At 38.9% G+C, this 14,910-nt stretch overlaps 1 protein-coding gene across 2 annotated transcripts in view; it reads left to right on the top strand.

Moving 5' to 3' along the window:
* LOC149451740 (alpha-2-macroglobulin-like protein 1) overlaps positions 1-14,910 on the top strand; it is a 148,792-nt gene that overhangs the window by 98,586 nt on the left and 35,296 nt on the right. For both annotated transcript variants that reach the window (XM_089690337.1, XM_089690336.1), the window contains exons 23-26: positions 3,560-3,643; positions 3,727-3,903; positions 9,269-9,344; positions 12,754-12,910. In XM_089690337.1, the coding sequence (XP_089546463.1) occupies positions 3,560-3,643; positions 3,727-3,903; positions 9,269-9,344; positions 12,754-12,910 (494 nt within the window). The remainder of the gene's footprint in view (positions 1-3,559; positions 3,644-3,726; positions 3,904-9,268; positions 9,345-12,753; positions 12,911-14,910) is intronic.

Below are 14,910 nucleotides of genomic sequence, written 5' to 3'. Positions count from 1 at the left end.
TTTACTCATATCATGGTCTCATTATCATCTTTCATGAACAGGTAGAATTAATGCTGTAAAAATGACAATCCTCCCAAAGCTCTTATACTTATTCTGCACCCTTCCCATCCCTATCTCCTCTTATGCCCTCAAGTCATTCCAGAACTACATCTCAAGATTTATCTGGATTAACAAAATACCTCGGATCTCCAAATACCCCATGCTCATTCACAGAAAACAAGGAGGCTCGGGGGGTCCCAAGCTTTTCAAGTATTATGTAGCAGTCTAAATCACATCTATGTCCTCCCTTTACACTGCACAACATACCCCTTTATGGGTCACCTTAGAAGCTATCTCTTGCTTTCCGGTCTCTCCCTGCTCACTTTTGTGGCTTCCTCCAAAATCTAGGCCATTAATGTCTCATTCTTTGAGCGTATGGGACCAAATATTCTAGTGGCCTAATCTCCCCACATCTACCACTTCTCCCCTCTCTAGGTAATCCACTGTTTTCTCCAGAGTTTTAGTGCTCTAGCACCTTCCATTGGTGGGTATCCCACAAGCTTCACTGTGTCCACACTTTCCTTACTGGTTGTTTTATTTATACCTAGGCGGAAATTAGAGATAAATATCATGCCCCCATACTGAACTTTTCCGATTCCTGCAAATCAAACATTGGTTGACTTTGATTCTCATTGATAAAGACCCGACGAGCTAGTTGTCATTGTTTGAACATATTTGTCATCAGACGCCCTTCTCTCCTAAACTTATATCTACTCTCTATGCACAGTTGAATAACCTCCAACACCCTAACAACCACACTTATGTTTCCAAATCATAAAGGGATCTTAAAAGTATTAAGGATAGGGGCTGCTGGTCGCACATTTGGAATACATTGACTTCCTGCTCCTTCAATATTCTCATCCTTGAATCAGCCTTTAAAACTTTCACGAGGTAGTACCTGGTCCCATCCCATCTGGCACATCTTTATCCATCTGCCCCCAGCACCTCCTTAAGGGGTTCCTCTACTCTGGGAGACATCTTACATATACGGTGGGCATGCCCTGTGCTTTCCTGGTTCTGGACAAAAGTCCTTAAACTCCTACAATCATTACTAACCAGCCCCTTCCCGAGAGATCCGTGGCATGTCCTCTTACACCTGAAACCATCTGGCCTCACAAATACCAATTTAAATTGACTACTTACAGTCAGGTCCATAAATATTGGGACATCGACACAATTCTAACATTTTTTGTTCTATACACCACCACAATGGATTTGAAATGAAACAAACAAGATGTGCTTTAACTGCAGACTGTCAGCTTTAATTTGAGGGTATTTACATCCAAATCAGGTGAACGGTGTAGGAATTACAACAGTTTGCATATGTGCTTCCTACTTGTTAAGGGACCAAAAGTAATGGGACAATTGGCTTCTCAGCTGTTCCATGGCCAGGTGTGTGTTATTCCCTCATTATCCCAATTACAATGAGCAGATAAAAGGTCCAGAGTTCATTTCAAGTGTGCTATTTGCATTTGAAATCTGTTATTGTCAACTCTCAAGATGAGATCCAAAGAGCTGTCACTATCAGTGAAGCAAGCCATCATTAGGCTGAAAAAACAAACCTATCAGAGAGATAGCAAAAACATTAGGCGTGGCCAAAACAACTGTTTGGAACATTCTTAAAAAGAAGGAACGCATCGGTGAGCTCAGCAACACCAAAAGACCCGGAAGACCACGGAAAACAATTGTGGTGGATGGCCGAAGAATTTTTTCCCTTCACAACAGTTGGCCAGATCAAGAACACTCTCCAGGAGGTAGGTGTATGTGTGTCAAAGTCAACAATCAAGAGAAGACTTCACCAGAGTGAATACAGAGGGCTCACCACAAGATGTAAACCATTGGTGAGCCTCAAAAACAGGAAGGCCAGATTAGAGTTTGCCAAACGACATCTAAAAAAGCCTTCACAGTTCTGGAACAACATCCTATGGACAGATGAGACCAAGATCAACTTGTACCAGAGTGATGGGAAGAGAAGAGTATGGAGAAGGAAAGGAACTGCTCATGATCCTAAGCATACCACCTCATCAGTGAAGCATGGTGGTGGTAGTGTCATGGCGTGGGCATGTATGGCTGCCAATGGAACTGGTTCTCTTGTATTTATTGATGATGTGACTGCTGACAAAAGCAGCAGGATGAATTCTGAAGTCTTTTGGGCAATATTATCTGCTCATATTCAGCCAAATGCTTCAGAACTCATTGGACGCCGCTTCACAGTGCAGATGGACAATGACCCAAAGCATACTGCAAAAGCAACCAAAGAGTTTTTTAAGGGAAAGAAGTGGAATGTTATGCAATGGCCAAGTCAATCACCTGACCTAAATCCTATTGAGCATGCAATTCACTTGCTGAAGACAAAACTGAAGGGAAAATGCCCCAAGAACAAGCAGGAACTGAAGACAGTTGCAGTACAGGCCTGGCAGAGCATCACCAGGGATGAAACCCAGCGCCTGGTGATGTCAATGCGTTCCAGACTTCAGGCTGTAATTGACTGCAAAGGATTTGCAACCAAGTATTAAAAAGTGAAAGTTTGATTTATGATTGTTATTCTGTCCCATTACTTATGGTCCCTTAACAAGTGGGAGGCACATATGCAAACTGTTGTAATTCCTACACCGTTCACCTGATTTGGATGTAAATACCCTCAAATTAAAGCTGACAGTCTGCAGTTAAAGCACATCTTGTTCGTTTAATTTCACATCTATTGTGGTGGTGTATAGAGCCAAAAATGTTAGAATTGTGTCAATGTCCCAATATTTATGGACCTGACTGTATATACTATTGGCGGGAAAACAAACAATAGCAAAAGCTTGGAAACAACAGTTCATTCCCTTTGCAGAAGTTCGTTGCCGCTTAGACTTCTCTTTCATCAATAAAAAGCTCTCTAGTATTCTCTTAGAAATGCACAAGAAATTTGTTAACATGTGAACCCATGGATCCAACATGCTCACCCTTCTTTATCTACAGCCAATTACACATCATTATTAGCACAGAGATCCTGGGGCTCAGCTTTCGGATGCTCTTGATGTCACTTTCCCTCTCTCGTGTCTCTCTCCTCAGTCTTCCTTTTTTCCCCCTATTTTTCCAGGCTCTTCTGTAAGGATGATTTGTTCTTATGTGCTCCTTTGCTCTGTTTTTTGCATAGTGAAGTTTTATATCCAGATATCTCATCCACCAATGCCTGACCCCATAGTACAGGCGTTGGGTATTTATACTATCCCTCATGTTTTCTTGTTACAACTTAATCAATGTGCCTTTTGACGTATAAATCATTTTGTCATTTGCTATAGTTCTTTAGTAGCTGTAAGAACATTTCTGACTTGCAAGCCATAGATTTTATGCTTCCATCTGTAAAAATAATAATGGTCACAAACTGTATCCCTTTAACCTTTTTCAGTACAAATTTATTGAAAGTGAAATTTATTTTCAGCTTGAAATAACCAATCTATTTTCAAACTGTTTCCTAGTATTTGTATTGATTTCTTTTGTTTACCTTATTTTCCTTTTTCTCATTTCATACCAGATACCACCCAAAAAGTACCATTTACCTTTACAATTCCAGACCAGATGATTCCAGGAAGTGACCGTGCCCATATCCTTGTTGTAGGTGAGAAGCGAATACCGTCATTTCATTTTGTAAGGACATTTATTTACTTTTTTTCTCTAACTATTTTAATCCTATTTTGGCAGGTGACATCATGGGCAACATCATTGTTAATTTGGAGAATATGCTTCATTTACCAGATGGATGTGGGGAGCAGAGCGTATCCAAACTTTCCAGGTATTGCTACTCCCTTGAATACCTGCAGAGTACCAATGAACTCACACCTGAAACCAAAGAAAAGTTTTTGGAACACATAGGTGAAGGTAAGTTGGGCTTGAGAAAACAAGAACTTGCTGATAAGGATAGCAGAGCAGTTGAAAACTAATACAAAATCAAGAGCTTCATAGGGACTATAGCAAATTACAATATAATTGCCTTTATCCTTGTTGATAGAAAAAATTAGTTCCCTTTTAGTTTTGCCCCTCCTGTAGTGATTTCATGGGTGGAGCTAATGCCCATATTATTGACAGCTGTAGGTGGGACCCAGTAGAGTAGGGTATGGGAATCAGTCACTGTTAATTGCATAATGTAGCTCCATGTCCAGTAGGTGAGAATCAGAATTCCTCATCAGGACTGATAAGAGGGATTCTTAAATAACATCAAAGGAATACAGTTTGTGGACCTTGCCATCCCTGGCCCTCTATTGCAGATTTGTGGCTTGGTCCATAAAGGCTTCAGAGCCTGAAGCATAGGATCTCCCCTGTGAATGGTATCAGTAAGAAGGTACCTGGTATGTGACGAAGGAGTAAATAGCTGCAAAACAATAGGGTGTTCTGTATTTGAAGAGTTACTTGAGGTCTTATCAGGTCAAAGTGCTCTGCACAGTTGAATTGTTGTTTACTGAGGAATGCCTGTAACTTTAAGAATTGTACTGGAGTGGAATAGAGCAGTGATAAACATGTAATGCTCTGGACATTCCTTTATTTAACATGGCCTCAGGCCTGGGATGTAGTTTGTGGGCTTCAGGCCAGAAGAAATGTTACACCACACGGTGGATTTAAATGGCAAAGAGGTTCTTCAAAAGACAGGTATGTGCCCTACCCAAGACTAACCTGGGCAGGGCCCAAGGCTGGCACGAACCTCACACCCAATTCAGGAGTCCAACATCCATTATTGTTTTGAAAATAGACAAGTGGCTAAATATCAATGAAATGTAAAAGCCACAGCATACAGATACATGATTATGTACAATCAGGTCACATAGCAAAGGAGCAGTGGTCACATTAGGGTCAGTTGACACAAGCCAAAGACCATGCTTCACATGGTATATAATCCAGAGTCTATAGTCATTTTTGGCCACTGCTTTCATTACTGTGCTACTACATTAAAGCAGTTGAAAAAGCTATATTTTTTTGAATAACAAACATATTATACTTACCTACTCTCTGCAATTGTATTGCACAGAGCGGCCCAGAACCTTCTCTTCTGAAGTCCCCCCCCCACCGCTCTTGGCTCCTCCTCTTCTCTGTGTACCCCCATAGGAAACTGCTTCCTATGGTGGCACCACTGCAGACTCGTTTCTGAGCCAAGCTGTGTGCATCCATAGACATACCCAGCGTGACAAGGCTCTGCTCCCTCCTCACAGCATTTGATCTACAGGAGCTAGAACCAGACACTACTTCCACAAGTAGTGGAAGTTTTTTAACCTTAATGCAGATAGTGTTAAAAAAAAACTTTGGCTTTAGAACCACTTTAAATTATTGAAACTATTGCAAAGTTTTGTTACTGGGACAAGATATGAGAAGAAATATCTCCAACTGTGACACGAACATGAATAGAAAATTGGGAGAATTGTGAATGGGAAAATGTCTGCTTATTTCCTGTGTGTTGGGATATGACCTAAACAGGAACTGTAAATAAACTCCTCTATGGGGGCACAGCAATTAGAATCTTCTACATTAAAAAATAAAGCTAATCCATTAAAAGGTGATATTTCCAGCTGTTCCAGCTTCAGAATATAACAGATAAAAAAAAAACCTCACAAGAGAGAGTGGGGACACCTCAAAATGACCATATCAAGTGTGCAGACCTAAAACCCAAAGTGACTGTCAGAACAGGCTGGCAGCCACATAGAATACCGATAGTAATTACACACTCACAGAAGAAGAGATTTCTACCATAGGCAAGGAGGGATGAGGCTCTGCTAGAAATATGACTCTTCCTTGAGAAGACAACATTTCCAGCAAGTTCAAAAACACATTGAAAATTAATAAAAAATAATTTATGGAAATTAAACCATCACTGTAAGTATGCATTTAAAACACTTCATTTTATGTGCTTTATTCTGTATTCTTAGATTACAATGACTCCTTAAAGTAGAACAATCAACATTGACTATTTTTAATCCTAATGCAGCTAGCATTAGTAATTAGATAGGAAAGCGCAGTATATCACATTTACTTGTGTTAAACTTTTTAAAAATATTTCTTCAATTACTTCCTGGTTTCCAGGCCTAGACAAATGACGTAATAAATAAATCATAGGAGTCTTCAGGAGGGATTTTCTCAGCAAAGCACACCATCCTGTCTACATGCCTGAGCTAAGGGCAGATGGTTTCAAGGAAGTAAATGCTACATGAATCATCTGAGCTTACTCAAGATGGCCATGGCCAGAAATTCTAGAGGATGTTTTTCAAAGTGATTTCTCAGCTAAATAAAACATGGAGACATGGATGGAAGGGGAGTCTGCTTTGGAGAATACAAATTAATTAAATAGAGTTTGTGGTTTATAGTGGTGAAACGCAGTGTGGTTCTGCCTTAATGAATACTAGGAGTAACACTGTCTTTTTTATGTGACAGTTTTCTTTTTTTAACTAAATCAGCTCTGTGGTAACAATGTCTGAAAGTTTAAAATAGTGAAGTTTACAAAGGTAAGCAGGATCTAGATTATTTGACAGTGCAAGCTTGTTACTTAACTCTTTTGCTGCCAGGTCCCCCAGTAATGTGCCCCCCCGGCATGCTCCCGCCATGTATTCCAGGCTCCACTTGCCCATCTGCAGGCCCGGGGCCAACGTGATGGTTGGAGGGGAGAGTGGACACATGCACGCTCTCCTCCCCTTCCTGCTGTGACCCGGAAGGTGATTTTCCCCAGCTAGAATAGGGGCAGAGCTGTATTGCAATGCGATATGCATTGCAATACAACCAGTGGAGCCCAGAGAAGACATGCAGGGTCTTTTAGACCCTGCAAGTCTCATTAAAGAGGACCTGTCACGTAAAAATCATCACATGGGGACTTTGTCTAAAAAAAAAATAGTTAAAGAAAAAAAAAATATTACAAAATTACACCCAAGCACATAACATAAACATAAAAGCACTCAATATTAACACAAAAGTACATGACAATATACAGTTACAAAGCTTTTATTGACAGCAAAGTATTAAAAATCAGCTACATATACCCCCCCAAAAAAAAAAAACCAAAACTCCCAAAAAAACAAAACATATACAGAATTAAAAGCACATAGAATGGTTATAAAGCATTGTTGTTTTTGGTATTATGAAAGGAGTGACAGATGTACACATATGAATTCTAACGCATTTCAACTTGTGAATAGCATGTCTTTCTCAGGGGGTACTCATAAGTATAGAAACAAAGAGTTAAATGAAGCACAGTATAAGATAACTTACAGCAAACAACTGTACATTAGAGAGCATGTGATAGGCTGAGTGATTTCTAATCAGATGATCTTCAAAAATGCCCAGGACTGCACAAGAGATAAAAGATAGGCTGTCCGATAAAAGAGGAGACCTGGCAAAATTACAAATATATTTAGCGGCCTAATATAGTATTGATGGCTAATAAAGTACCAGACACCCAAGAGGGAAACAATGTCTATGGTTCAAATATACAGTCAGGTCCATAAATATTGGGATATCGACACAGTTCTAACATTTTTGGCTCTATACACCACCACAATGGATTTGAAATGAAATGAACAAGATGTGCTTTAACTGCAGACTGTCAGCTTTAATTTGAGGGTATTTACATCCAAATCAGGTGAACGGTGTAGGAATTAAAACAGTCATTCAAAATGCGACAGTGCTGAAAGCTGAATATTGGCCTGGGCACAAAGGGGGTATAAGTGCCCAGTAAGCAAGTGTTCAGATAGTCAAGGACTCCTTGGCAACCAGCAACTGTTGAGATAATTAATATTTTTTAGGTGAGAAGTATGTAATATACTGTATAGTGTATATTGTGCAGCAGTGCGCAATGCACAATATAGTGTACATAGTCCAGGAGAGTGTAATGTACAATATAGTATATATAGTGCAGGAGTGTAATGTACAATATAGTGTATATAGTGCAGGAGTGTAATGTACAATACAGTATATATAGTGCAGGAGAGTGTAATGTACAATATAGTGTATATAGTGCAGGAGTGTAATGTACAATATAGTATATATAGTGCAGGAGAGTGTAATGTACACTATAGTGTATATAGTGTAGGAGAGTGTAATGTACAATATAGTGTATATAGTCCAGGAGTGTGTAATGTACTATATAGTGCAGGAGAGTGTAATGTACAATATAGTATATATAGTGCAGGAGTGTAATGTACAATATAGTATATATAGTGCAGGAATGTAATGTACAATATAGAGTATATAGTGCAGGAGTGTAATGTACAATACAGTATATATAGTGCAGGAGAGCGTAATGTACAATATAGTGTATATAGTGCAGGAGAGTGTAATGTACAATATAGTATATATAGTCCAGGAGAGTGTAATGTACAATATAGTATATATAGTGCAGGAGAGTGTAATGTACACTATAGTTTATATAGTGCAGGAGAGCGTAATGTACAATATAGTGTATATAGTGCAGGAGAGTGTAATGTACAATATAGTATATATAGTGCAGGAGTGTAATGTACAATATAATGTATATAGTGCAGGAGTGTAATGTACAATATAATGTATATAGTGCAGGAGTGTAATATTCAATATAGTATATATAGTGTAGGAGTGTAATGTACAATATAGTATATATAGTGCAGGAGTGTAATGTACAATATAGTGTATATAGTGCAGGAATGTAATATACAATACAGTATATATAGTGCAGGGGTGTAATGTACAATATAGTATATATAGTGCAGGAGAGTGTAATGTACACTATAGTGTATATAGTGCAGGAGAGCGTAATGTACAATACAGTATATATAGTGTAGGAGTGTAATGTACAATATAGTATATATAGTGTAGGAGTGTAATGTACAATATAGTATATATAGTGTAGGAGTGTAATGTACAATATAGTATATATAGTGCAGGAATGTGTAGTGTACAATATAGTATATATATATGGCTGGGCCTATCTTTAGATAGGGGCCTGGAGATGCAGCTCCCATAGCCCCTATGTTAATCCAGCCCTGTATGGGACAGGAAGTGAAGGGGACACAGAAGGAAAAAAAAAAACTGTTAGGGATCTTAACCCTCCCTTAGTCTACCATAATGAGAAAAAAATTGCCTTTTGTTCTACTTTAAAAGTAAAGAAATTTTAGTTTGTGTTGTAAGGAAGAATTTGCTTGTTAATGATTTCATGGAATACTGTTATCTCTGACTTCAATGTCAACATACATTTTTGTTTGGACTATGATACAAGCATATCACTTTCTCTCTGCAGGTTACCAAAGACAACTAACATTTAAAAATGGCACAGGGGGTTATGCTACCTTTCCTGGAGGTCCTTCTAACCTATGGTATGTATTTATTGAGCAATTAAGGACAGAAAGTTTATATTTTGTTCTGTTTAGAAGAAGAATACATGCATTTTTGCCCCCAGCTAAAGGAAATACGCTCAGCTGTTTTTGTATCAACCTTATATGTGCCATAAATTATAATACTTATAATAGTCATTTATAATCCTTTAGGATAGTACATTGGATATCATTACTGCATTATGTTTTTTTTAAATAGCATATGTTGGCTTAGAATTGTTGCTTTTTAAATATGTACAAGGATGCTTGCAGCTGTGGTGTCCCTAGGAACCGTTGATCTCTGAGAATCCCCACCACTTATGCAAATGCTCACGGATAGTAGTGACATTGCCCATACCTTCCTTTAAATAGTTAAAGACAACACAGGGAGCTGTCATTTGACTATGAGTAGTGTTGGGCTTGGTCATGTGTCCTGGGTCATCATTTTTTTTTCTGGCAAGTCAGAGGGTTGTGGGCATCTTTATTCCATAGTGTTGTTTTGCCACCACAAACAAGCCCCAAGTCTACTAGATGTGTTCCTATAGCTTTCAGTTTTTACTAATACATTCTGACCATCTTGTTTTTTTTTCTTCAGTTCAAATTCACCTTGCCCATGTATGTGTATTCTTAACTCTAATTTGAAATGGGGCAGTCATTGGAATGATGTGGGGATACTTTACCAACATTAAAAAACAAGTCCACATGAATGTGACTAATTTCTACTAGCTAAAAAACCTGAATAAATGAGAACCTTCATAGACATTTGTCACAACCACAAAAGAACCCTCATAGTGATTCAGTAGCGCAAAAAAAAAATATATGCATGTGAATAAATAAACGAGTGATCATTCAACATAAGTGAAAAATAAAATTAAAAAAGTCCATAAAATGTCTTTTGCACCAAATTAATATTATAATTCCCAAAAAGAAATCACCACGTGCAAAAGGACGTGCAAAAGGACGTGGAGCAAAAATCGCTTTCGGGTATGCACTCACCGGATAGCCATGCCCCCCATTCTCATGGTTGGCTAGAATCACTTATAAAGTGAATCCAAATGGGAAGGAAATCAACCAAAATCGATATGGTTACACTCCTCGCTGTTTATCCTCCAATCTCCATGCCTGTCATTCCCATTATCAGCTGGCACCACTTCACAGGTTAACAGATTCCTAATAATAAAGAACTTATAGCAAAATGGATAACACTCTCCTTCTCCTTAATCTCTCTCTCAGGATTAGTGGTCATGTAGAAACAAAAAAGAAATAACCCAATGGTGCAGTATAAAATAACACCTTTAATCGCTATAAAGACAGCCACTTACAAAATATAAGCAGATAAAAAGCCCATAGGTGTTGCAGTGAGATCTAAAACACTGTGTACAAATAAAAAGTGCGCTAATTATTCACAAAACATGCAAGGATAAATAATAAAAATAAATAAATTCATAAATATAAACATAAGTCCAGCCACCATAACAGTGATAGTCCAATATCAACTTAATGTCAATCTTGAAAACAAACACCCATGTGCAAATCCAACACCAGATGAAATGAATACACTCACCAGAGCTATATGCTGATTATATTATAAACCAGCATGATAGCATTTTGCTCTAGGAGCGATGATCTGCAGGATATCCCAGTAGAGGAACAGCAACCAATAGTGATCCAATCAGCACATATGGAACAGTTAGGCAGCACATATGGAATAGCTAAGCAGCAAATGATCTTCCAATAACATGGGCAAAGCTCGAGGAATAAGAAGAGATATGATGGTGCAGTACGTTTAAAACCAGTCAAATTTTATTAATAAAGTATTGCACTCACAAAGAAGGTGTCTAGCCGACACCAGCAATGACAGCCTCTATAATGCCACATCCACAAGGGAAAAACCAAGGGACGAACCTCCTGCACTGCGATCAGCGAAAAATACAATAAAATCTATAAAATGTCTTTTCCACCAAATTAATCTTCTAATTCCCAAAAAGAAATCACCACGTGCAAAAGGATGGCATCCCCCCTCTCCTCTCCTTCTCCTTAATCTCTCTCTCTCTCTCTCTCTCTCTCTCTCTCTCTCTCTCTCTCTCTCTCTCTCTCTCTCTCTCTCTCTCTCTCTCTCTCTCTCTCTCAGGATTAGTGGTCATGTAGAAACAAAAAAGAAATAACCCAATGGTGCAGTACAAAATAACACATTTAATCACTATAAAGACAGCCACTTATAGATAAAAAGCCCATAGGTGTTGCAGTGAGATCTGTTGGGTATCAAGGCAATGCTCTCACCACCACCGGATCCCAAAAAATGGCGCTGCTGCATCACTTCCGGTCACCTCCAAGCGTTGACCTGTAGATAACAGGTCAAAAAGCACTCAAAGCAACATCCAAATCCCTCTGCAGGTCAGGGCTGGTGGGATTCCGCTCCAACAGGTCTCTGGTTTAGGGATGTAAGAACTGGACAGAAAATTACCAGTGGCTACATTCAATCAGTTCTACCTTTTACAACTGAAACCTAGAGCAAGTTACTGGCCAGCTGCTGCACTCATTTATTTATTCACATGCATACATATATTTTTTGCGCTACTGAATCACTTTGAGGGTTCTTTTGTGGATCCTATTAATTTATTCAGAAGTGGCAGCATTGTTTACTATAAATTATCACTATTTATCTACTTTAATTTATGATTTGGATTTCATCACGCATCTAGCGCAAAATTTTTCTTTATATATTTGTCACAACCAGACCATTACACTGACCCACCGACCTTCTGCTTGCCTGTGTGTGAACTCGTAATCACATCCCTCGGTCTACTTCCAGTACACTGAGTGGGAAAAAATAAGAATAACTCCTAGGAGTGAATATACAGCAGATAGCAAATGCTTCAACAGTGATGAATGATAACGGTGAAAGTTTGGCACTGACTGAGTGGAATAAGAGCATGCATTCACTCAGTAAATAGTAATCAGTCTGTTTCTGCAGTACCTTTCATGCAGTCTATAGGCCATGACACAATGGGATGGGGTGGGAAAGGAAAGCAGCATAGGGAAGCCTGCAAATGTTCAGCCAAGCAGTGTCTTTAAGTCAGTTGTCAATATCTGGCTCTTACTCGATTCATTTACATCTACATATCACTAATTGTTCTCAGTGCCCGGGCCTGTTTATGTGAGGTCAGACTTTGAAGATAACAGGATTGGGGTTTCCTGTTAAACATGAAGAGAGGAAGGGCATAGACTGAGGAGAATTATTACAATCATAATGAAGTATATTTTAAAAATTCCTCAAAGTGAATGTCAGACCTTGGCAATAAAGCTTAGGGGCTTTGGCGAAACCAAGGACTGGCCATGGATTTTGTAACGGTTTTTAAAAATGAATTTATTTTTAAATGGAGCTTCTCTTTTAACTATTATTCTCCTGCAGGATTACAGCCTTGGTAGTTAAGGCTCTTAGTTGTGCCCAGCAGTTTATCCACGTAGATGAGAAGCACATTCAAGATGCTCTCCACTGGCTGGAAAGTGTACAGTCGCCCAATGGATGTTTTCAGAATTCTGACTCCTATTTCTACAACGACATATTTGTGAGTAGCTCAGATCTGCTGTACTAATGTATTGACACATATCTTATAAATCTCTCTATAATGCTCTCACAATGTGAGAAATATGTAGGCGCGTACAGCCAACCTCTTACCAGTTGTTTGGAATGAGTATGGAACCAGCAAAGTCAAAGTCAGAACACCATACTTTTTTCAAGTCATGAGGTATTTAAAACCATAGATGGACATCAAAACCAGACAACTAGGCTTAGGCTTTAGGAGCAGAACATAGCAATATATTCCTGTCATTGCAGGTTTCTTTTAACTCCTTCCTGCCAGTAATATGGACTAGCAGAGCAGTGACATTTACTAACAGAACATTTGAATAGCAAGTTAGAAGTGTGAAAGGCAAACATGACTTTTCTGACTCGAGACAGAAACTCTCACTGAAGGTATTTTATTCTGGAGGAAGAAATCGTTATGTATTTAGAAGACATGATATTGGCTGTAACCAACAATGGCATACATGGACAGAAACACTAATATGGTAATGTTAATTCCATGAGACCTGGCACCGCAGGACTAGCAGGTAAGTAGTCATCGACATCCTCCACCAATAGCCACTGCACCTGTACACTCCTCCACTGACGAATCCTACATCAAAATACCTAAGCACTGGTTAACCACACACTTTGCGAATGACTAACAGACACTGCATCCATTTTTCTGAGGACCAGTGCTGCACCTTTTCACTGAACAATGCTATGTTTGTGCACTTCTCAACCATCCAATGTTATACATGTGCACTTCTCTTACAATCATTCAGCCATTGCTACTCATGCACACTTCTTCATTGATTGATTCCTGCACTCTCTTTTTTTTTTTTTTTTCTTTTAGTAATTTGGTACTTCATCCTGCTCAGAGAAATGGCAGTCTTATGCTTGTATATTGTAAATGCATATGAACTTACCAGATTTTTACTCCCAGCCCCCATACCATTCCTGTCCTGCCCCAGGTGACTGGAAAGCCTTAATATCATATTAGCAAGGTCAGCTGTCATAGCCACACAAGGCATTTTGAAATTAGGGTCTGTTCACATTTCTGCATTTTCATGCAGTGCATTTTGATGGAAAGGTTCCTGTCATAGAGATGTTTGGCATGAATAAAAAATACTCCATAAAGCATGTACCTGTACCTGAAAATGCATAAAAATAAACACAAAAACTATAAAATGCATGCAGCATGAAACCACCTAGTTCTATCTACATACAGTATGTCATATACAATATAAATTTCACAGACAAAAAGTCTCCTTGCTTTTCAGTGATGCCTATATGTACAGCATTCAATAAGTACATGGACATAGAAGTGCAAATGAGAGACATTTCCCCTTAGACTGTTGTCAGTGGAACAACTGTCTCCATTGGAATATTTACCCAGTATTCCTGCTATAGTAACAACTATGACTGAGCCGAATATACCTGGGTTCTTTTTAAGTGTGGTTCAGCATATTTTGGATACTGAATCCAAACCCAACAGAAATCAAGGAGTGCTGAATCTATAAAATCTATACTATCCATTTTTTTTTGGATATTAGGGTAGGGCTTGAGAAAACAAATGGTATGGGGAGCTGGGCACTGACCTTGTGGATATGTAATAATGCAGAACAATTCAATTAGGAGTTTTAATGATGGTTAAAGTAGTTCTAAAGCTAAAATATTTTTTACTTTAATGCATTCCCTGCAATAAGGTAAAACATGTTTTGCACTGGCAGTGCCCCCCTAAACACTTTATCTGAGTCCTGTATTGATCCAGCCCTGTGCCTGTCTGCAGGTCTTCTCCCGTTATTTTTCTCTTCCCACAGTTGGATCAGGCAGAAGCAGGAGCCTTTGATGCCTGCTGCTGTCAATCAAATTCTGTCAGTGGGCTGTGGAGGCCAGGGCCAAGCCACACTGTGTGTGTCTATAGCCACACACAACCCGGCTCAGGAGAGAGCCCAAATGTCTGCCCCATAAGAAACCACTGACTATAGAGACGGATACAGA

Source organism: Staurois parvus, unplaced genomic scaffold (genome assembly GCF_062004578.1).
Source record: "Staurois parvus isolate SC_StPar_1 unplaced genomic scaffold, SC_StPar_1.0 ptg000525l, whole genome shotgun sequence".
Lineage (NCBI taxonomy): Eukaryota > Metazoa > Chordata > Amphibia > Anura > Ranidae > Staurois > Staurois parvus.
This window is presented reverse-complemented; position numbering and strand designations above follow the sequence as displayed.